This window comes from Liolophura sinensis, chromosome 8 (assembly GCF_032854445.1).
Source record: "Liolophura sinensis isolate JHLJ2023 chromosome 8, CUHK_Ljap_v2, whole genome shotgun sequence".
NCBI classification, from domain to species: Eukaryota; Metazoa; Mollusca; class Polyplacophora; order Chitonida; family Chitonidae; genus Liolophura; species Liolophura sinensis.
Genome location: NC_088302.1, coordinates 40982178 through 41006413, shown reverse-complemented (window position 1 = coordinate 41006413; position 24236 = coordinate 40982178). Strand labels below are relative to the sequence as shown.

Genomic DNA, 24236 nt, shown 5'->3' with positions numbered 1-24236 from the left:
AAAAAAATATTCCAAAGGACTGGGAATACTGGTAATAATTATTCTCTGGTTTCGAAAATGTTTGCTAATCTGACAAATGTATCCATGTATACAAGGGTTGTTTTCGTGGAGAGTGCGGATAATTCTGATGTTTGCCAGACCAAAGGTCTTGGTATAAATGAACTGTTACAGGAATTAATAAACGTAATTATGTATTTGAGTTATGTTCTTTGAAAGTAAATTTGATTGAGAATTTATGCGATGTTTTTATGACCTGGCTCCTCTATTTGACTCTTAATCCCTGCTTGTTGGAAGTGATGGGTGTAGCAGTGATATTATAGGCAGGCAGGTCTAGTTGCTTCATCAATCAGCAGCAGTGTCGTTCCAAAGATTTTCTAATGTTAGATATGTCTGTATTGGAAGGATTAAGAAGAATTTCGTTTAAATCACCATCAGTTATGATATGTTATGGGTTTGTGATTAGTTATGTGATTAGTTTTTACATTTACGCTTCAGTACTTCTCGCATATCAGCTTCAGTCCCAGGTGTATGGTCGGTAAGTAACGCGTTACAGCCATCAGAGATGATTTATCATACAATTCTATAGCCATGCATGTCTCATAATCAAAAACCTTAATATACGACCTGGATCTCTCTATCAAAGCTTCCTTCCAGCAATGCTTATAAAGCGCAATTTCAGTCGTTGGACTATGTATATTGAGTAATACACTGTGTTTTGCTTAAATATAATGAATTTTATTTGTTTGCTTGTTATGCGTGTTTATCATCGGTGTTCATCATCGCACTGGTATTTCAAGTCGTCTTTACACACGTCGACAAAAGTCTAAAGCATATATCACTTGTACATACACATACACGACGGAGATCATGTTGATTGTTAGAAGAAAACGGGCACAGCCAGCGGTAACCGGACGCAGACAGGGATACAACCGCCAGATGCCTGTCACGCCTAGTGACTTAAAGCCACAGCCAAACAAAATGGAGCTGCATGCATTCCATCGTGCGACCTTATTAATGGGCCGGGGTCTCCGTGCCTCAGTTGGTTAGCGCGCTAGCGCAGCGTAATGACCCAGGAGCCTCTCACCAATGCGGTCACTGTGAGTTAAGTCCAGTTCAGACTGGCTTCCTCTCCGGCCGTACGTGGCAAGGTCTACCAGCAACCTGCGGATGATCGCGGGTTTTCCCAGGGCTCTGCCCGGTTTCCTCCCACCTTAATGCTTCCTCCCATCTTAATGTCGTATACGTGAAATATTCTTGAGTACGGCGTAAGACACCAAATAAATAAATAAACATTAATGGGAAGTTGTACAGCGGAAGATTGCCCGGTTATCTAAAAGTAGCACATATCAAGTCATTCCTAATACCATTCACTGTAAGTCATACTGATATGTTTGCATGCTATCAAATGCACATGAAGTATATTTTGGAATGTGTATATATATATATATATATATATATATATATATATATATATATATATATATATATATATATATACTGCTAAGCAGTATAATGTTACTGCTAAACTGATTTATTAACATTCAAGACAACAAAAGTGAAGCAAAAAACTTGAATCGGTTAGCGGTTATTGTCACCCAGGTAATTATATACCAGGGGAGACTACTTATGATGCCATCATACATAGGCATCTTGTTCAGAAGGTTAGCTCGGCCAAGCAATGCAAAAACTATCACACGTACAAACAAATACATGCAGGTCCCATGCAAATCAGTTTGACCAGGAAGTGATTTTTCTTAGGAATGGTCACATTTTACTTTTTCTCCTCGATCTCCAACTTGAGCACGTGTTTCTTTATGATTTATCAATCTCAAATCTTACATATTCGCTGTGCATGTACAAGTATACGAAAGGCCTATGTATCTTAGCTTTAAACCAACAAAAACAGACGCAACTCTCGCGTGTACAAAAGCATACATGAAGCTTTTAAAAATGTCATACCTTTCAAAGTGAGTCTTTTCTCTTATACATTTACAAGAAAACTCTGAATGATTTATATAATAAGAATTATTGACAGCACATTAGCGTTCTAGACAGGTTGTACGTTTAGGCCTATTTCCTCAAACCGATTAAAATATGTGAGAAAATAAATAAATAAATTTACAATCAAAAAATTAATCTGTTATTTCTAACAGAACGTCTGTTGTCCAAGTGATGCTGGAATGTGTTATTACCACATAGTATCGTGTTCGTCTAATAGAATCTTTATATTGAATTAGCCCAATAGAATACCTGTATGTTATATTTGACAGAATAATGTTATCAGAATACATTCTAGCATCACTCACGCAGGCGAAAGACTTTGCTAAAATTAACAGTTTAATGTTTTGAGAGTAGGCCTACCCTTATACAGGCCTCAGTGTGTAACGTGCATGGTCGATGGACATGCGCCGTACACGTTTAGTTTAGTCCAAGATTGTTCTGATTGCCAAACCCAACGTCAGACCAATCAATCATGGCAATGATAAAGCTCACCATTATATAACCTGGCCATATATATATATATATATATATATATACTATCAGTACTAGCTGGGATTAAGAGACGAATCTATCTTAATATCAGGTATAGGATGACACTGGGCGTGTGTAGGATTTGAAGCGGGCTTAGGCGTGACCATATTATTCTTATCCTGTCGACAGCAAAGTATGTTTCCTACGTGAATGATGCAGTTGATATGTAATTTTTTTTTCTCTTGACAAGAGAGAAAAGCATTTACATCTTTGAATTCTATAGTGTGCTTTTGTGAACCATGTCTGTAGCCATTGTTTTGAGGACGCCAAAGTGCTCAAAAAATGTGCCTGTAGGTGAATATATAGAAGAAAATATGTGATGTAACAGGAGTATCTAACACTGGCAGTTTGATCAAATTTCCCATCAAGATCACCTTAGAATTCAAACACCTGAATGCAATTAATTCTACATGTATTTTTAAAACATCTCAAAATATGTGTAAACTAGATTTAGTTTTCTAGCTGGCATTGTTTACATATACTACAATTTTGTGCGGTCTTGTTCTTTATATAAATTATCATATGGTTAACAGAAATAAACCAACCCTACACAAGGCAATCTTCTTATGGACTGGTCTAAACAACAAAGGCAACAAATATGTTATCAATAGCAGTGAATTACATATATTCAGTGTTTATTAGTGTTCAATCAGAATAGCACTTCTAAAAGATGAAGTATAGTTCATACTGTAGATCTTCTTGTCAGTTGATTCTTCCTTTTATATAAAACATATGCAGTACATTTAATCTACAATTCCTGTTAATATGATATATGTAAATATATAAATATTTAAGGACACATTATTGCAGTTCATCGTATACCAATTTGAGAGCATGTGACAATGGTAGCCTACGTATGTGTATGCGTGAATTGATAATTCATCATTGATAACAGCAGATTATTAGAATCAGATTATTGACCAAGCTTGATAATCATACATGGTATTCAAATTCATGCTACCTGGAGTTTCAAGGGACCCAGAGATTTTGAAGCTCATTTGTAGAATTTGATACATAACTATGTATAAGTATTTTTAAAACAATTATAAACATGGATTATAAATGTCAACACAACTTAAGTGTGTTAATGAATTCTGCTTGCAATATACAGTTGTTGGTGTGCATGTGGCAGTGTAAGCGGTCATGAACATGTCTCATTCTCTATACATGTATTTACAAACACTGCACAAAAGATTGTACACCGTGTTACTGACTTGATGCGTCAATCCGGTGCAACAGTACATTGTATAGGGGGGCCTGTTATATACATGTCTCAGTTGTCTATAGTCACAAACACCATCTTTCACTGGCTTGATGCACTGATCAAGTGTGGCGGTATGAGAAGGCCTTTTATGGGCTACACGTCAGTTGTGACTTGTCTATATTTTACAACCACTGCACAAAAGTCTATATGGGGCTGACTGACTGAATGTATTTATCTGGTGTAGCAGCATAGGCAGGTCTGTTATATACACCTCTCTGTTGTCCGTATGTACAAACTGCACTAAAGTCTATACGGTGTCTTGCTGACTGGCTGTATTTATCTGGTGTAGCAGCATAAGCAGGTCTGTTATATACATGTACAAACACTGCACGAAAGGACTATGCAGTGTTTTTATCTACACTGCACAAAGGTCTATATGGTGTGTTACTGACTGGATATGTTCATCAGGTGTTACAGTACAGGAAGCCCTGTTACATACATGACTCAGTTGTCTGTATTTACGAACACCATACAAAAGCTAATACAATGTGTTACTGACTGGACGTATTGATTTGATGTAGCAGTATAGGCAGGCCTGTGTAACCAGTGCTGCCGGGCTGATATTGGGCCATGTTTTCAATGGCCGCTTGCTCCGCTTTAGCCAAGAATTGCTCCTCTTGTGGACTGACCACCTCTGTGCCTGGGGCGATGCTGGGGATGAGCACCATCTGTTTGGTTGTCTCCCCATCAGGATAGGTCACCTCTGGGTAAGTGACATGATGGGTGGCCTGGAGATGGGTGGGCTGTGTGTGGTGCTGCTGGGAATGAGGATGATGCACATGGGTAACGGGTGTCATCTGGGTGTGATGGTGCTGCACCGCCTGTGCAGATGGGTGTGACATAGGGCGCTCCTGTACCAGGTGCGCTCCGGTGACCTGGCGCACCTGGCGTGTTGCCACTGGCACTGTCACCAAGCTGTGCTGGGAGGTTGGTGTCTCCGAACGACTTACATGCTGTATCTGTTGGACTTGCTGTTGTTGTTGTTGTTCCTGCTCTATGGGCAGGTGCTGAGAGGTGATGACCTGTGATTGCATGACTATGGGCATGTGATGCCATTGCTGATGGGCCGTGCCGGTGCTATAGCCTGGGTGAGGCACGCTCATAGGGCGACTGACGGGGGAGGCGGTCATGTTATGGCTGTCCTGGGCTGACACAATGACGTGGGTGGGGGCGGTCTGGGGAGCTGCCTCCATTTGAGGGTGCTGGACATGCACCTCATGCAGCTGGATGTGCTGGATGTGCACCTCTTGATGCTGCAGGTGGCTGTTGATGAGGGATGCGTCATCCAGCACCCGCGGCAGCGTGGCCATCACATGTTGCTGGATTTCCTGGTCTGTCATCTCTGTAGCCAGCTGTCCAGGCTGCGGCTGTGGGGCTGCTATCACGATGTGCTGGGGGTGAGTCTCTACACTGACCGTCTGCACAGGCTGCACTGGGGGTACCGGTCTGGAGACCGTGCTACCATATGGCTTAGTCCTCCTTCCTCTCTTCCCTTTGACTTTCGTCATTTCTTTTTCCGCTTCAGCCTTTGCTGCCAGTTCTTCTGGTGGCGTGTCCAGCACAGCCACTTTACGTACTGGCGGCAGGGTTTCATCATTCCCATGGACGGACTTCATGTGGCGTCTCAGGTTGTACTGCCGGTTGAACGATGCTCCACACCAGCAGGCATAAGGCTTATCGGTGCTGTGGCTTCTCAAATGGCGTCTAAGCGCATTTGCTGCCTTGAACGACATATTGCATTCAGAACAGGGATATTGCCTATCCTCACTGTGCTTGTAGACATGATGCATTTCAAGGGTCTTCTTGGCATGGAAGGATGAGCCGCATATTTCACACATGAAACTCCGCTGGGAACTGAAATGAAGCAGCATGTGGCGCTTGAGGTTGTTAGCCTCTGGACACCGATATTCGCAGTGCGGACACTTGAACGGCTTCTCTCCAGTGTGGTACTTCTGATGACGTAACAGGGCCTGACGTCTGCAAACAGAGAAACACTTATTCATGACAATCATTATGATGACTCTATTTGTCTGATTTTAACTGAAATTCATAATCCACTTCATGGTTAGACCCTGTTAGACACTTTCAGCAACTACATGAAGATATTTCTGGTATGTCAGCAAAAAACTAATCCAATGAGATTTTTACATTTATCTTCAAAAGATAAATTTTTGCCAAGTCTATCATTCAAAATGTACAATTTTCTTCTATCTTCACAATATCAATTTCCTAAAGAAATTCTGTTGTATGACACAAAACACTTTAGGGACGTAGCTCAAAAACAAAATTCTTCCTCAGGTAGACCTTTAGTCCTTGGGGTTTGAGCAAATTACAAATCAATAATTTTTTTGGGGGGGGGGGGGTTTTGTAAAAGCTTGATGCTGGTTAAAATTTTGTCAAGGCTTTGAAAACAGTATAATTTCATCATTCTACACAAAATGATGTCAATAAAAATGCTTTATAAATGCTCAAATAAAGACCACGTAAAAAAGAAAGCGAAGTGATTGATAAATGGCAGTAAGTTCAAAGGTCAGGTCAATAAAACTGATAGTTTTTTTATTGGCTACACAATCACACAGTGTCTTAACAGAAGATTATGCAGAAGAAACACAAACCTGAAGTAAGCCTTCCCACACAGGGAACACAGGTAGCGTCGCTCTTTGCCTATGCTGCCACTCCTCTGCATGTGCGTGTACGTCTGTCTGTGTTTAGACAATGCCTTTGGGGTGCGGAAAAATAACTTACAGGCCGAACACTCCAAGGGTTTTTCACCTGGTGAACAGAAATGTTTTGCAAAATAAAGACAAGTACAACAATGAAATGTTCAACACTGTGCTCTAGAAGAGACACTTGCACATTATGTCTGTCAGGTTTATGAGTTAATGAAACTTTCAAAGTGAACAGTGTAAACAAAGACACCGGGTCGCTCATACAGTATCTGACAGCACTGACAATCCTCCTTACTCCCATGTACGTTGTGTCTCCACAAACACAAGCTAGATTTGAACATGCGAACCTGGCTAATGAAATGAACATCTGCCAGTTATACAATAAGCCATTCCTTTTCTTCGCCAAGAGTTTCCTCCCACCATAATGCTGGCCGCCGTCGTATAAGAGAAATATATTTGAGTAACGAGGAAAACATCAATCAAATAAATAAATAAATCTACACCAAGAACACGCACCAAAATGATATATAAAGTTAATCTGGCTCAGACATATTCCATTTTACAAACACCATGTACAGGTAAATTTAACTGCATAATGATCACTGAATCCCTGTCCCTGAGTTAAGCAGAATAAGAAACTAGTCAAAACCATAGTATGCAAGCAAAGAGTTAAATTGAAACATCTTTTCTGAGAAAAATGGGAAAGTCAGGCTACCTGTATGAATCCTGCGATGGATCTCTAACATTCCAGGCCGGGGATAGCTCTTCCCACAAATGTCACACTCGTGGTATTTGTGTTCCCACGGCACCTTAGCACCATGCTCATTTCTCTCATGACGTTGTAAATCTTTCTTTGTGGAGAAATTACGTTTGCAGCTGGCACAGTCGTATTTTGCATGCGCCGAGAGGTGCTGATCAAACTGTTGCTTTCTCTGAAAAGTCAAGCCACATTTGTCACAGTTGAACTTGGCGTCCCTGGCATGTTGAGCCATGTGGGCGGTGTAGACGTCAAAGTCCTCACAGAAGTCTCCACAGGTTTGGCACACCCATTTGTCTCCTGCATGTTCCTTGTAGTGTATAAACATAGAGAGTTTGCGACTAAAAGTCCGGTCACAGTACTGGCACTTAAGCTGTGCACGACTCTCCGATTCGCACTGCGTTCCCGACATGCTGTGAGCAGTCTTCAAGTGCTCCTTGTACATCCTCTTGTTCACGAATGTTTCGTCGCAGATATCGCAGGTACAGGCAGACGCTTGTCTCCTTTTCACGGTGGACGCTTTTGAGCACTGGTGCCGCTGAAGTTCCTGCAGACAGTACATGTCCTTCTGACAGGTCAAGCAGCTCAGTAAGGCCTCACCGTGCAGCCGCATGTGGCGGATGAACTTGGAGACGCTCTTTGTATTGAACTTGGTACACTTGTCACAAACCAACGTGATGTCCTGTTGATCTTGTGGCTCAGCAAAGTTGGTGTCCTCATCGGAATCCTCAACAGGAATCTTCTGAGGATTGGGGTTCTTCCTTTTCCTCCCAGGTCCGCCCAGGCTGCCACTGCCACTTTCCAACAACTCCCTGCGTCGTGCAGCTTTCTCTGCTCTAACAGCTGCCTGAGCATGCTTTGGAGGTCTTCCTCTGCCTCTTTTTTTCACAAGTCGTTTAACTCCAGCCTTTTCAACTGCAGGGTTTTTACAAGCCCTTGATTTGGATGACCTTTTGCGTGGGACCTCCTCAGCTAGTGTCTGGTCCACCAACTCCTCAACTATTGAGCGGGCAATAGCTTTTGGGTTATCCTGTAGCTCATCCTCCTCCGGCTCCTCCTCTCCCCCCATGTGGGTGTGGTCCCCTGATCCATCCACATGGGGGACAGTCTCTGGACACACTTTCACCAATGTATTCATCAACTGCTTCAGTTTGCTGACTGCTTCACCTTGGCGACCAGCCTCTTGCAGTTGATTTAACATGGCCGCCATCTGATCAACCTGCAACAAGCAAAATGTGTATTGCAGACCCTCAGTCAAACAAGCGTGTTGTAGAACATTGAAAGAACATGCAAAATAAACATACAGATCAAATTAATTAACCATTAATTAGAACTGGAGCTGGCTATAAAGCAGCTAAGTGGACTGAAGTTTTGTAGTTTCCTGTTTATTCAGGCCAGTGCGATAACAACATGTGGGTAAACTGGCAAAGTAGCACTCCTAATCACCATTTCAGAATTCTTGCCAGTTCACGCAGGTTTAGACGATACAAGGTTGGCTCTCTCGCAAACTAATGCAGCAAAAAGGCTCGCTTTGTATAACCAGATCTGTCAGCTCAATAGCACCAAATACAGCCACCTTAAAATCGCATACTTAAGCCATGTTAGTTTTTGTGAGCCTCCACCTTAAATGTCGCCTAAAAGTGCCTTAAATCATAAGACTCATGAAGTGCAGATTTGGCTTATTACAAGAGAACTTAGTTAGGCAGAAGTGACCCTTACACAGGAAAGGTGCCTCATTTGCAGCAGTATACTGTTATTCTACCATCCCCCTGCGGTGGATTTAACATAATTTGATAGGTACTAAAAATATAACAGGTGTTCCTACCAAGGGGAAAAAAACAACATGACTTCTGCCAGAGTAATTTAATAAACTTCAAATTCAAGTCAGTTGAACTGTGGGTATGTACATGTATGTATGCATGCTTGGGGTTTAATGTTGTGCTTAACAGGTTTTCAGTCATATGACGATGAGAAGTCATTGGGTGTGTGTCTTCTTGTGTCAGGGTGAGTCCCTGCCACTACTGAAATACATATATCACGCTGACGACACCAGACATGACGCCGCACCTAGTCACATTATACTGACAGCAGGGCAACCAGTTAAGTGTCCTTGCTCTAACCTGCCAATGATGATTGTCAAACAAGGCAGCAGCAAGTACCATTTTTAAACTCTTTGGAATGCCCCTACCCAGGTCTCTCGACTTCAAGACGAGTGCTCTAACCATTGGGGTACTGTGGGTAGGTCTATTTATACATTGCATGGAAGTGATTTACCTTGGACATAGTAATTTACTTTGGATATTAAGATAAGAGTAATAGAAAATGACCCACTTTCTGCCACAATTTCAGAATTTGGGTGCTGGTTGACATTTTTTTATTATTTCCCAAGTGCTGAAAAGTTTACTACATATTCACTTGTATTACAATGATTTCCCTGATTCTTATACAAACCCCGAAAGAAATCAAGAGTCCAAAAGATGTCCAAACATACTTAAACTCAGATACCTGTATTCACTCCTTTGAAAAAAAAAAATGGGCACATAGCTGAAATGGATGAGTTAAACAGCATTTCACAAATACTGGTATCTGTTATTATCCCAGTGACACAACAGTGAGTTTTCTGTTCAGTACCAGTATAGTTTTTTTCTGTATTTTCCTTTAGAGTATCTCTTAAAATTCCACACCTTTTTTTAATCACACAAGTCACAAGAATAATTTTTGTTTGGTATAAATAGGCCTATGGCATATTTTTTTTTTTTTTTTTTGTGATATGATTGACCGTCAGACAAATGAGCCCAGATCACTTTGACGCTGAAATACAACAAAATTAATGTTATGTCTTCAGTAAATAGACTTCAGTATTATAGACTGTACATTGCAAATACACAAAAGAACACACAATCATGACCATGTGTTTTACTGGTAACTTTCAGTTCCAGCTCCAAGACCTTTACAGTTCACCTTATCAGGTAAACTGTGTAAGTCAAAGAGTGTAATACGAAATTTTTTAAAAAAGATGAAATAAGGCCTACACGTTATTATTTTATTTCTTTTTCGTGTGTGTGTGTGTTTTTGGGGTTTTTTTAATTCGTTTATTTATTAACTTTACTTTCATGCTATTAAAAATCCAATTCGTTCATTCTGATTGAAGGCTCGCTGACTCAGGACAGACGTATACATTATTTCTATTCCCACATGACCCACATTCGACGACATCTACCGACTGGAGCCTCTTTCTCGGCTGCAATATGGCCTCTACAAACAGCGCCCTTACTGCCTCTTATTTTCCCGACCCAGCACAGTTTCACGCCTTCACGGAGCCAGCAGAGCACTTAAATTACCCAGTAACACCACAACAATTTCCCTAATGAAACAAACATTTTGAAGAGCTAGATATTTCATAGGTACTTCGATGAAATACAGCGTTAAGCTGTGCAAAAGTTCGGAGTGTATTTGCAGATGTATGCAGCGAGACCCTCGGCATTTTGTCGTACAGAAAGAGGGGTGGGAACCGCCCAACCCGCATGTCTCAACAACACAAACTTGCCCTCATCAACCTACCTTAGACTCAAAATCTCCCAGATCCATGTTCTTTGGGTCTTCTGCCATCGTTGCTAAGGGTTTCGGGTCAGAATACAGTGATTTATCAGCAATTTTCAGTCGTTTTCCATAATGTTGTAGATGACTCAGGCGCACCCTCGGCGAGAACCCCAACAGATGGCGTCCTGCGTGTGATGACCTGTCAATCATGTGACCGCTTTGAGGTCAAGTCTATTACACAGTATAGGGGGTATGGGTGTACATCAAAGTTTTGAGATGTAAGTGAAATACATGGTACCCAGCTTCGCGTCCCTCTCCTCACCTTGAGGCCACACAGGAGTCAGGACTGGACTCCAGAACTGCTCCTATTCCGTGACTAAAATTGTAAAAAAGCATTGCATGCAATAAATTTCACAATAAACTGATCCGTCTTTACTTTTTTACCAAAAAATATAAGTAAGTAATATTACAATTTACAGTGACTTGACATCACTAAAATTGATCATTTTTTGGTAACTTTCATATTTGTTGAAAATATACATGCAAAATTTAACAAAAAGAAGAAAAGGAAAACAGGTTAAATGTCAAGTGAAGTTTTAAAAGGTTAAAATATCCTAAAAATTAATGTTATAATTTGTATACGCTTTGCAGCGTAAGTTAGTTCCCCTCATTAACTCTTCTGTGTATAAAGTTAATATTGTCGTGATAGTTGTAGCAACAAGTGCGCGTTTGTCGCGTATTAAATGATGGGAATAACTCTCACTTCATACTACTTGTTTGGCCAGCGAAATCCAGGCTTGCCGTAGTTATGTACATTTCAGTTAACCTTCGAATAGTTTGTAGCATTTAATGTTGCTGCTTCATAGATTCATATCTTAATCGCCTTCCGACACCCCAGTCTCTCGACATTGCCCGTGACATGGGGGTGAAATTAGGCTTAGGCGTTTGTTCGTATCAGGGAATCGGTGGATAGCAAAATAAGGTAGGGCTCGAGCCGTTTTTTTGTTGTTTTTTTTTAGTGAAATTGTCTGCGTGGAAGTCCATATGACCGAAGCAGGTCGTTACGGTAGGAACGTCCAGCTTAGCTTTGGGCTAGCTTAGCCGTGGCATAGGTCTAGGCGACCATCATTCAGCAAATTAAATTTACCTACCGGGTACTTCATCAAATGTTGGTTGTTATGAGACTCCTGTTAATACTTTCGAATAGTTCAATTGTTATTGCAGCATATTTTAAGTGTTTGAAAATATTTTATCTGAATTTCATTTTTTCTGTGATTTGGCGTGGCTCATAATCAAGATTTAGGAATATTATTGCTCAAGATGTGGATGGAGAGTAAAAAACCAGTAGCATTCGACCAACTTTCATTCTAAATCATCATGTTCAATGATTGACCACAAATTGGCTGCAAAATTTTTCACCTTTGAGTGACTACATACCCTAATTTATCAAACTTTCAGCCGTCTCTACAACTAATAGTTTGAGACATCCTGATAGTACCATGAGGTGAGGACAAATAATCTGCACAGTTTTATCAAGTTTTACAGTATTATATTTATGCATTGTATTCATCTACTTAGCTCAACATTCTCTTTTTTTGCATTCCAGGGTGATTGACAGCATATATTATACAGATGAAGATGTATTCAGTACAGTAGTTATAGCTCGTGACACGCATATAGGCTCACATCTGCTCTGGATCTGGGGTATCACTGATGTAGGAATTGAGCCTGGCATCCGTAGCTGTTTTGTGCATGATATTCCATCATGTGACCACTTCTTCTTGTAAAGTGTTTCTCACGGACTGAATAAGCTGTGCCAAGCCAAAATGGGAATACCAGTATCTCTGGCATGGGATCCTAAAGATATCCCCGTCAGGACAGTTAATTCCAGGAATAAAGTCAAGTTGTTTCCACGTAAAAGGCAGGGCATACCAGGAGAAGTGGTCCTGGAATTTTCTGCTTATCCTAAAGAATTGGGTAATGTTGAAATTGCATTTTTATGTAGGCCTTTACAGACGTTTGTTGCATAAATTTTAATTAGATCTTTGTCATTGTTCTAACTTTCATACTTAGCTATATCCACTAGTTTCCTCACATTAGTCTGAAGGAGAGAAAAACTGACCTTTATTCTGAAATGAGCAGTATCACAAATAATCTCAAATCTCTTGGATAACTGATATGAACAGAATCTTTCAATCTTTGTGCCAGTGCTTTGCCTCTATTTTTAGTAGTTGATAATGGTGCACTGGATATCTTGCTCCTCAGTCTATGGGGCTATTGCAAATTCAAACTTGTTAGCTTTCTGTGTTTACAGGTGAGCCGTGTGATGAGGTGAGTCCGTACTGGTGGGTGGACTGTCAGTTTGTGCCTTATGACAGCAGTCAGCTTGTGGTAAGCGCAGGGGCGTACAGCCTTAGGACAGGTCTCACCTGGGTCCAGTGTAAAGGGGTCAGGGCAGGGCTTATCACACACTGGCAGATCAGCCAAGATGAACTCTGTAAGACTTCATACATTCTCTACTGTTTATATGTAGATGTATGTAATTTTGGTATTTTTAGGTATACATATAGTATTGGTTGTTATGTGCCCCGAATCCTTAACAAATTTGACAGACATATTGCACGTTTGGTATATTAGAGGAACATTCTCTAATCTGGACAGGTTATTTTCTATTGTCTGTGAAATTCATGTGTGTTCCACCTGCACACTTCATTTTTGTCTTCAAAATCTTATAAATTACATTTTCAACTTGCATCTGAAGTTATACTTTGTAGTTGAACTTATTAAACATGGAGAAAACATAAAAAATAAGTTCAGATGAAAGGGTGCGAAAAACTAGTCGTAGATGTGGTCTTTAATATTTTTTTCAGATTTTCTTTGAAGAGAAAAAGACACTTGAAAATAATTTTTAATATGATGGGTATTTGGGACCACCTTTTGATACATATAGTTTTTGTGTAATAGTGTTATAAATGAGGACGTAACACATGTTTGATAAATGTGTTTGCACTAGAATTTAGTCTTTTCAGCTAAAAAATGTTTTAAATCTGGATTTTTATCAGATTTACTTTTTAATATATTCTATTATGTTGTTAAACTATTATCATAATTCAGAGTAAATGCATATGACTGGATATAAAAACAAATTTACATTCAAATAAATGTATTAGACTTGCATCATATCATTATTTAAAACAGGATTGTGCAACAATGATAAATACCAGAATGTGGTCCCAAACACTCACACTTACAAATATGTGTTCAAATGCCCTTGTGTGCAGAAAAAAAATTAAAAAAAAAAAAAGAAATTTTAAAGACCATATTTGCAAATAAGTCTTGGTGCTTTTTCATCTGATTTTGGCATCATTTTTATGTTTTCCTCTCCTTTAAGTATCTGGAGAGACTTATATGAATATTGTCAGATGTTCATTATTAGAGGCGGCCCCCATGGCTCAGTTGGTTAGCACGCAAGCGCAGCAAAATGACCCAGGAGCCTCTCCCCAATGTGGTCACTGGGAGTTGAAGTCCAGTTCATGCTGGCTTCCTCTCCGGCCGAACGTGGAAAGGTCTACCAGCAACCTGCGGATGGTTGTGGGTTTTCCCTGGGCTTTGCTGGCCGCCGTCGTGTAAGTGAAATATTCTTGAGTACCCCGTAAAACACCAATCAAATAAATAAATCATTAGACATGTGCAGTGAACTTATTTTGTTCTTGAGGATTCTGCTGTTTAAAACCACATATAGCTACAAAAATATATTTTGACCAAACATTTTGTTAGTTTAGAGGAAAAATAAAAGTGTGGAATAATAATAAATGCCATGGCTGCACCCTGCAGTTATTTAGTGTGATACCGTTATTGCCTGTCAAAATGTGCAGTGAACGTACATGTAGCATATTGCTTCTTTCACAGGCTGTGGCGTGCTGAAGGGGACCACAACAACATCTCGTCCGAAAATACAGTTACATCCTGATGGGAAATACCTTGGCTTTGTGGGCAGAGGCTGCGTCAGAGTCGTAGACACATATAACAATGACCGTTACATAAAAGACGATGCTATCAGGCCTGTCAGTTACAAATACTGCACCTTCTCACCCGATGGTGTGTACTTAGCTGTATTGTATCGCATACAGTGTCACTTTGAGCTGGAAATTAGCAGACTTGATATACGACTACTGAGGGTGAACACCACAGTTTGTCACAATGTGTGTCCCTCGTTCACAGGTACGCGGTCCTACACAGAGCAGGTGGAGTGTCACTTTTCCCCAGACAGCTCCCTGATTGCCCTATCACACTCTGAAGGTATTCTGTTCACCGTGAACAAACGGGATCTATCGCTGCACAGTCAGCTGTTCCCAGGTGTCGACTCAGGTGTCAGTCTTTCAAATGAAAGGAGCTACGACTTTGACCCAACATCTGGACACAGTTTTATAGCAGCAGGAGGGAACAACGGTCATATATTCCTGATAGACATCGACACCTGCAAGGTACTGCATGAGGAAGACCTTCACATTGATGCAGAGACTGTCGATTGTGTCAAGTACAGTCCAAATGGAGACTGCCTTGCCATTGCAATCTCAGACTTTACCATTCGTTTATTTTGCCCTTACAGCCGACAAGTTACCATGACACTTGGAGGAGAGACTAAGTGTCCCGGAATTCAGGTACAAGCCTGCAGTGGACGCCTACCTGTTGTGATAAGGATGAGTTTTGACAGGTCAGGTGAACATCTGGCTATAAGCAGCACGGATGGGCAAGTTAGAATTTGGCAGCTGCCCATTAAAATGGACCTGCGTTATCTTTGTAAACTAAAGATCCAGCAGTGCTGCATTGTAACAAACATTAAGATGCTACCTCTACCCAACAGTGTAATCAACTACCTTCTGTCCCCCACATAGATCAAGTATACCCAAATTGCAAGTTCAAATCCAGATCTTACAGCACCAGATCCTAATGTCTTTGTGTCAAGCTTGTCAGGTATCTAGAATGTGGCAGTGGTTTTAATTAGGCTGCGCTTGACTGTGATACAAAATTTTTTTTGAGAAGGTAGAATGTAGAGAAGGAACCAAATATCTTCACCACATACACTACAATATTTCACCCCTCCCGTTTTATTTACCGCACGCAAGAATATTTCACATATACAACGGCGGCCAGCATTATGGTGGGTGGAAACCGGGCGTAGCCCAGGGAAACCCACAACCATCCGCAGGTTGCCGACAGACCTTCCCACGTACGGCCGGAGAGGAAGCAAGCATGAGCTGGACTTGAACTCATAGTGACCACATTGGTGAGAGACTCCTGGGTCATTATGCTGCGCTAGCGCGCTAACTGTGCCACGGAGGCCCCCCTATTTTACACAAAGCACACCGAAATCAATAGACACAATGATGCATATGGAGAGCAACACCTGTATTACCTGTACAACCTCTTTACTTGGCTGCTTTAATGAATTTAATGCAATAAAATGAAAATTTAAACATTACCAGAATTAGGGTTCACTTGTTTATTCACAGTTTTGTCCAAAATCACAAAATGCCAGCCAATACAAGACTTGATGTCACAGCTTCTAGGACAAACAACATATTGCACATGATCATGACAACACTGGCCTAAACACTTAGACTATCACAGACCTCAGAAACGGCCCATACCTTCTCTCTGGCTCGTTCAACTGCATGCTCATCATTTAAGGTTACATTCCTTACCCGTAGCAGACCTGACCAGAAAGGTTGTCAGTTTTCTTTGGTGACCACCAGATCCTATCTGCTATAGGGCATATGTGAATTCTTCATTCGTGGAATTTGCACATATGAGATAAAGTGAGAAAATAGCACAAACCCTAGGTGTTCCACAAATCCAGAGCTTTTTCATGTAATATAAAATTGATATACCAGTTGCTTATGATTTACTGACTTAAAGTCTTCTCTGGCTATAGGCATACATGTATGTCTGTTCACAAACTCCACCACTCAGAACAGGCATGAATTAGTAACACATTAAAGGACTATGTCATGAACATATATGCACCACACCATTCACGAGTCCAAATATTGTAATGACAGAGTGACTTCCCTGTGTGACATGACCTGACCATCATCTTGCATTTACCTTTTCCTTTACTGACTAGGCTGAAGCACTGATTTGTGTTTTGTAAATCCAGAACATTCTACATTACAAGGTCAAAAATCATAAAGCAAGGAGGACAATAGTTCGCTTGACATACACCAATCCATTAACAAAATTTAGTTAATGTTCTACATTTTTAGTACGTTTTAAAATTTTGGACAAAGACCACAAATTTTCATCTCTGTAAATGACATGGGACAAGTTTTCTACAGGCTGACTGGATACCCATTGATTTCAATGTTGTAAGCAGCCCAAGATTTTGTTAACCATCATACCAGACAGAACATGTTCAACTTGTTCCTCAATCACATGGTAAATGTATGTCTGAGATTAGAACAGTTCTCATAAATAAACACTTTGAGTAGCAGAGACAGGTACACCAGTGCATCAATGCATACAAATGCTTATGTATACAAACAGCGTACATACACTCAGACCTACAAATACACGCCCACTTTAACAGTAGGGCAATAGCACGGCGTAAAGTTTACAATTATATAAAATTAAAACATTCAAGAAATGCTTCAACAACACTACCAGGCAAGTTACTGCCAGCATAACCTTTCCTGGTTAAAGCATGTGTGTGTACAATCTGTCAAAAATAACAGGACATACACTGAGGACAAGGTCCCCTCCTAAATACCTGTTTAGGATAGACTGCTGCCTCTTTAATACACCGCAAATATTAAATAGAAGACAGTCACGACAGACACTGCTGACCTGGGTTTTACATGTATCCCAGCACGACATAAACTTGAAAGCATCAACTTGTTAGTGCAAAAAAACATCAACCTGTTAGTTCAAAAACATCAAGGCTAATAAAAAATGAGAAAAGTTTGCTATCAAGTTATTTTTAGTTAAGTTATACTTCTTTTTTGTTTATTTAAAATTCTGAGCAGGGAGAATCAACAAGGGCAGGCTTGTCATATCAAATATAGGCAAATGGCAATACTGTTCATCACGTATTAAAACTACATGTATGTTGTATTTCAGGAAGATTGTACTGCCTGCTCATACAGTCCTATTTTAATACTAAAAGGAATCTTATGTTGCTTTTATCAACAAAATCCTGATTCACTTGTTCATAGATGCTCTCAATACAGGATGCCTCTGGCTATTTTTCAAGACTTTTACAGTCTGTAGAAATTTGTGTAAGCTTACTGACCATCACTTAAACATTCACACCTCAGAGAACAAAATAGGCTGTGTAAATTCCATTCTACGGTATCAGTACATTGTTTTTGATACTTTGCCGCACACACATTTGGTATATACATGTACTTCAATAAATAATTATCTCACATAAACACAATATCTCTTTTTTGTTATTTCATATACAGTTTTTTTCCTGTCTGGTCCATTCACAGATGGGTTCAGAGGTCAAAACACAATAGCAATAATACAACATTGAGGCCAGATTAATGGGCACAACAAACACAATTGTCCACTTTATAAAGATGTTAAGAAAAATGTTACCACAACAGTGACATGGATTCTACAAACAAACAATACTCTCATGACTAGACAACTGATCTGTAACAGAATTAATGAAAACAAAAGTTGAGCATTATTTTGCATTAACATTGTCACCAATACTTTACTTTCTCTCTACGATTTGTTCTTCACCGTTGCACATTAACAAAACAAAGCCCTATTCTAATACTATTAGTAATTTCTTTGGATAGGCTCTATGACTAGGTGTAGAATATAATTTCTGGGATTTGTCCGTCCTCTACGGATGTACCGTTGTTGTTGCCTGCGGCATATGTGAACTGAAATGTCACCTTCCCACTGGAGACTGACTCGTGGGTAACCTTTCGTAGCCCTTTGGAGCCGTAATAGGAGTCAGGACCCTGCAAAACAGATTTAGTGAAAAAAAAAACATTTTATGCCACTTCCAGTTATGTTTCAGCCATATCACCATGACACCTTGTGGCCAGTCTCATTGACCAGAAGACTGACATTTCACCTTTGCATAAATAATATGTGTCTTGTTTTGTGTTTTGTTTCAGTGCCGGATTTATTTATGTAACGCCAAATTTTACACATATATGACACCAGTAAGGTTCATGGGTGAAGAAAAACAGAGTGTCTAGTGTAAGCAACCACGCTTCACCAGTTGACAAACCTCCTGACTTAAAAGCACAGCTTGACCAACATACAAGAGACTGCTTCAAATATGCCACCGTACTGGTCAAGGAATAAACAATTGCAGTAGGTCAGCACTTTCACCACCAGAGCCAGAAAGAGTCCCATTTCATAAAAGGAAGAATTGTAATTAGATGGAAGAGAACATTCAATTCAATTTGACTGATGTTTAACATCATACTAAAGACCTTTTCTCTTGTACGACAGCAGCCGTGTCTAATGGTGGAGGGTAACAGATTGCTCAGGTGGAAGAGAAGACAACAGTATGTTAATATTAAGATAATATATTTCACAGGACAAAATACAAACCTTCAAGGTAGAGCAGGCTGTGTAACTTGTATTTGGCATGATTTCCACAGGCTCTTTGAACATCACACGGAAAGTGGAATTAGAGCCATCGCATTGAAAGCTAGTGTCATTCTGGCCCATCACTTTACCAGTATCACTGTGAATTATCTGCAATGTATCAAAACAACAGATTAAGTACATATGTACTGTACTGCAAAAACTAGCATCATGTAAACAAACTGTGTCTCAGTGTACATGATGTAAAGCAAGTAATGTTGCCATGTACTCAACAAAAGGACAAACTCAGAAAACCATAAAATTAAAAGCCTGGGTCAAACAAGGGTCTTTGGGCAAAAAAATCACCACAAATCCATCAAAGTTTTGGTATTAGTCTAGCCAAAATAATTACTTCCAGCAAAATATCAGCCTTTTCTGATCACATGTTTAAAATCTATAATAAAGTTGCTAAACTTTGTATAGTGGGTCGCATTATAACTTTTTCAAACACTAGAATGATTTTACCACTAGAAATAGCACAGATGGTTGTTCAGTGCTTATCAACAGGCAAAATTTGACCTATTCTTGGTAAAAAACAGAAATTCTAATTAGAAAAACAAATACAGATTTACGCCTCTTTAATGCAGGAACACTTATTGAGTTATCTTTTAATGCAGCTATGTTACTACATGTATGTACTTGTATGTTTTAAAGGACACTATTTAATAAGGATACATGTAAGTTACAGTTTTAGTGTCCATCAAAGTTCTAATCTATAAAACTGATAAAAATCATGAAAATCATAAATGTTGCATATGTACCATCCAAGGGGAAAGCTGTCCTATTTTGATATGTATATACATGCTGCAACTTTCTCTAGAAGTCTGATCAGACCAAAAAAAATTTTATAGACGGGAGTTCAACCCCCACCTAAAATAGGGTACATTATTAAAGTTTGCCAGGGGAAGGCTTTTCTTGCCCCTGTTAATGCAAATGACATGGACTTAAGTGAAATTAACAATGAGAGAACAAATATAGGAAACAATTTTGCAAAACAAGGGTTTCAGAACCTTAAGGTATGTCCGTCGTATGTACCATGGTGAATGACAAAGAATGCTACCAGACATAATGCTGACTGGAATACGTTTTCAGGATTATCCTATTTCCAACTTGTGGCACAGTGAATGTGGCACGGGGAATGACAAAGAATGCTACCAGACATAATGTTGATTGCAATACCTTTTCCGTATTATCCTATTTCCAACTTGTGGCACGGTGAATAACAAAGAATGCTACCAGACATAATGTTGATTGAAATACGCTTTCAGGATTATCCTATTTCCAACTTGAAGTGAAGCAGTTCTTGATATAAAATTAAGATGAAAAACCAATATACCTATATATTATAAATAGGGGTAAAACAATGTGACTCATTTTCCAAGTGTCTGCTCTGTTTTTCCTGGTGGTTTACACTGTTAGTGCCCTCTTTAAATTATAACATACCTGTATGTTGACGGAATACTCTGTTGGCCCATGGATACTGCCATAGAGTCCAAATCCAACAACGAAAATGCGCCTATTCACCATAAATCTGTGGGAAAAAAGTTAAAATTTTGTGGTATTTCTAATGATCTCAAGAAAAGCTACATGTATTTTATTTATTTGATTGGTGTTTTACGCTGTACTCAAGAATATCTCACTTATACGACGGCGGCCAGCATTATGGTGGAGGAAACAGGGCAGGGCCCGGGGGGAAATCCACGACCATCTGCAGGTTGCAAACAGACTAGCTACATGTACATGTATATGATTTTAATGGTTATATGGTTAATATAAGGGGCACATCAAACTGATACCACACTTTAAAAACTGACAAACAGGATTGATGGGGGGGAGAAAAAAACTAGGCATGAGAACCATGTTGCTACAATCCGTCCAATTTCAAAGTCACTGAACTTCATTACTTCACATCAGAAAATTGTTCATTTGCAGGAAACATCAGTCACGTTCAAGTGAGGATCTAAGTTTCACTGCAACCATCGAACCACCCTGTCACACTGGTTCATGACCAAACGCCACCACTTCACAGTCCTTACAGCCCAGACCATGCTCTTTTATGTTCACTTCACAGCTCACATCACTGCCACTACTAGCAAATTTTGTACCAGAAATCTAGAACAAGGCCAAGGTCACTCTATAACGCATGCATTCTCTTTATCTAAACTATGCAAACATCATTCTAATTTAGACCTGAATTAATTTTATTGATGAATGCTTCTTAAACAGTTTTGCACGAGGAGCGGAGGTGAGGCTAAGTTTGAATATTCTGATTAAACCTTGCAGCAGATACTGTGACAGGACAAACACAAGCACTGCTGACAAAAGACTGCTGATAAATAAAGAGATACTACCGAAGAATAACAAATCACCACCAACAACTCCAAGAAAGATAAAGCGGGGAAGATTTGTGTTCTTCCGGATGTTTCCCAGGGCGATGTCTACAAAGCATTTGACGTAAGCAGTTCATGAGTTGCCAGACGTCACGGTAAGAGTGAAAGTATGAACGGCAAAGAGGTGTGGGAAACTCTGTTCGTCAAAATATTGTTGACAATGGACAAACAAGAGAAAAATAATACTGTAGACGAGTAGAGAAGGATTATACGTGCTCGAATGTAGCTAAAACAAGAGGACAAGGTGAGTAATTAGGGTCAGCAATGTTGGTTTGGAAACTCATTTTTTTTTCACATAGAAGGACTTCTGACTCTCACTTTGCAGCTTGCCATCAGGCCTATCAAAATATCTGCTTCAAGTTTTTCATCAGGATATTCAGAATGACACTGTAATGAGCGATGCCAACACATCAAACTTCTTTACAGTTCAATGACACCATTCCTTTAGTTCTTTTTTACAGACACTCAGGCACCCCACTACCCCAACCTGACTAAACCTGTGATCCAGTCCAATCTACAAAGGCAGAAATTATGCTCCTTTCACAACTTCACTGAGTTTTTTTTTACAACAACTATTTACAACGTAACTATTCATAAATCTTAATCTCAAGAACGTCACCATGAGGTGTACAACCGATCTATCAATGAAACTGACAGACTGGCATATACTCAGGATGTGATGAAATATGATACGATTTTTAATAGAATCAATGCCTACCTAATACGATCACTTGTACCACTATAACCCCAGCGACTTTCAATCTGACAAAAGCGAGATACAACTTGCTCCTTTCCAGTCAGGCAGCACCGAGGCACATCAGAAAAACTGATAGCAGGTTTGGGATTTACTGTAAAATGCAGAAAAAAGCTGAACGACTTCTCTGTCTTCTAGAATTCCGCTCTGAGCAGCTCCCATGGCAAACTCCTCAACGCTCATCAATGGAAAGCGTATCAACCTCAGAGATCGCCCCAGGACCCGCCTCTGATTCTCGGAGGTTGTGCCTTTGTTCTGCCTCACACACTCAGCCTCAGCCCACCTACACACTGCCGAGAACAGTTTACATTCACGAATTCCCAAGGTGTCACGTTCCAGCACAACGCATAAAGTCTCGTGGTCTATATCCGTAAAACCGTCGGCGCCTATTGCATCCGAGGTGTTCTTGTCGATGGTCTCAAGACACAGAGCAGCCAGTTGTGGTTCATCGAAGAGACGTGCCTGAGTAAGGAGCATAAATGCATTATCACTACTGAGATTTCTCTTCAAGAATTCCACGCAAGCTTTCTCCAACGCTGGAACAGCATACTTCTTTGCTGTGTAAAGAGTCGTCATTACAGTTTCTGGTCCGATTTGAACCTCATCTGAGTACAGGAAGCGCAGCAAAGCGAGAAAAGCTGCAGGCTCTACGTCCGGGATTTCGATCATGCTCTCTGTGGTTGCCATTCCCCCGTTAAATAGAGCATCGAAAACCGCGCTTCCAACCGACAAAACAAATTTGTGTGCTGGAATCACTTGCGTGTTCGGAGGCTTTCCAACCTGAAACTTCACATCACTCATGACATCTGTGTTAAATAAATAAGCTAGACGTTCTTTCACCGATGTCTTTCCACTCTGCCAGTTATAGGGTGCCCCTTCCAACTGCTGTCCTTGCTGGCCGGAACCTGAACATAATTTCTTGACAGACGGCTGAAGAGGGACAAGGGGGTTAATTCCACTGTAACTGGCACTGCCAATAGCTGGGATATTCACATGGTTATGCACAGGGATTGAAGCGCCTGCCACTGGGTTGGATCCCGATGTAATGCTGGAAATTGGCCTTGGGTTAGAGTTAAATGCCATGTCACCCACATCTCGATCCCTTTGATTGCTTGAACTTGCTCCCATGTTACTTGTGACACTCACCGAGGTGTTATTTTGACACTGTGCCACAGTGCTGTCACTGGCAGGACTTGAGGTTACATTTGGACGTGCTTGATTACTGGCTTGATGTGAGCTTCGTAAATTTTTTGCACCTTCCTCACTCATTTTGTCGGGTTCCATAGTAATCAGTGACTAATTAAGGCCTTATATTGCTATCTGTTTTGCTTTCAGTTTCAGGTGGAAGTAAATCATTGTAGCAGGAGTATTAATAGCGTAACATATGACTTGTCCCACAAATAGTTAATTTTCCAGTTAAGCTGAAACTTCCTTATTTCCTGATCAAGCAGAGTTTCGAGTCAAGTGACAGCCCAAGCCTGCAAGCACTATTATCAGTCTCGCGAGTTATACAGCTATCTGTCAGGGAAACGAGCAGGCAGCGAAATTCCCACAGTCAGTTACTACAAATGTCGGTCTCATTTTGTTTCTACTCATCATTGTACATCCAGCAAACAACGGTAGCTTTTACGTTGTTGCCGAAACACCGCCTGGCAACCACAGAGATTGTTCACCTCTCTTGATAGTTCTTCTCGAAAAATGGTTTCACTCC

At 40.3% G+C, this 24236-nt stretch overlaps 3 protein-coding genes across 3 annotated transcripts; 1 reads left to right on the top strand and 2 right to left on the bottom strand.

The window, feature by feature from the left end:
• Window positions 1-3166: 3166 nt before the first annotated feature.
• LOC135472818 (zinc finger protein 37-like) lies at window positions 3167-10900 on the bottom strand. Its single transcript, XM_064752502.1, has 4 exons — window positions 10784-10900; window positions 7181-8441; window positions 6412-6568; window positions 3167-5773 (listed from the first exon to the last, which is right to left on the bottom strand). Exons 1-4 carry the CDS (start codon window positions 10829-10831, stop codon window positions 4288-4290), a joined length of 2952 nt encoding a protein of 983 aa, XP_064608572.1. The 5' UTR covers window positions 10832-10900; the 3' UTR covers window positions 3167-4287.
• A 613-nt stretch (window positions 10901-11513) lies between these two features.
• Window positions 11514-15820, top strand: LOC135473975 (uncharacterized). Its single transcript, XM_064753948.1, has 4 exons — window positions 11514-11744; window positions 12369-12739; window positions 13077-13259; window positions 14672-15820. Exons 2-4 carry the CDS (start codon window positions 12589-12591, stop codon window positions 15655-15657), a joined length of 1320 nt encoding a protein of 439 aa, XP_064610018.1. The 5' UTR covers window positions 11514-11744; window positions 12369-12588; the 3' UTR covers window positions 15658-15820.
• A 430-nt stretch (window positions 15821-16250) lies between these two features.
• On the bottom strand, window positions 16251-24234 carry LOC135472115 (BTB/POZ domain-containing protein 1-like). Its single transcript, XM_064751473.1, is given in 5 exon segments — window positions 16251-18741; window positions 19346-19492; window positions 20825-20912; window positions 22490-22635; window positions 22637-24234. Coding segments are annotated over 5 exon segments (1713 nt in total). The 5' UTR covers window positions 23810-24234; the 3' UTR covers window positions 16251-18582.
• Window positions 24235-24236: the final 2 nt, after the last annotated feature.

Coding starts and splice junctions, on each gene's coding strand:
- LOC135472818 (XM_064752502.1), bottom strand. CDS start 10,831: ATGGCAGAAGACCCAAAGAACATGGATCTGGGAGATTTTGAGTCTAAG. Junction 8,442..10,783: donor TGGGAGATTTTGAGTCTAAG/GTAGGTTGATGA, acceptor TGCTTGTTGCAG/GTTGATCAGATGGCGGCCAT. Junction 6,569..7,180: donor CCATCGCAGGATTCATACAG/GTAGCCTGACTT, acceptor TCTGTTCACCAG/GTGAAAAACCCTTGGAGTGT.
- LOC135473975 (XM_064753948.1), top strand. CDS start 12,589: ATGGGAATACCAGTATCTCTGGCATGGGATCCTAAAGATATCCCCGTC. Junction 12,740..13,076: donor TGCTTATCCTAAAGAATTGG/GTAATGTTGAAA, acceptor CTGTGTTTACAG/GTGAGCCGTGTGATGAGGTG. Junction 13,260..14,671: donor GATCAGCCAAGATGAACTCT/GTAAGACTTCAT, acceptor CTTCTTTCACAG/GCTGTGGCGTGCTGAAGGGG.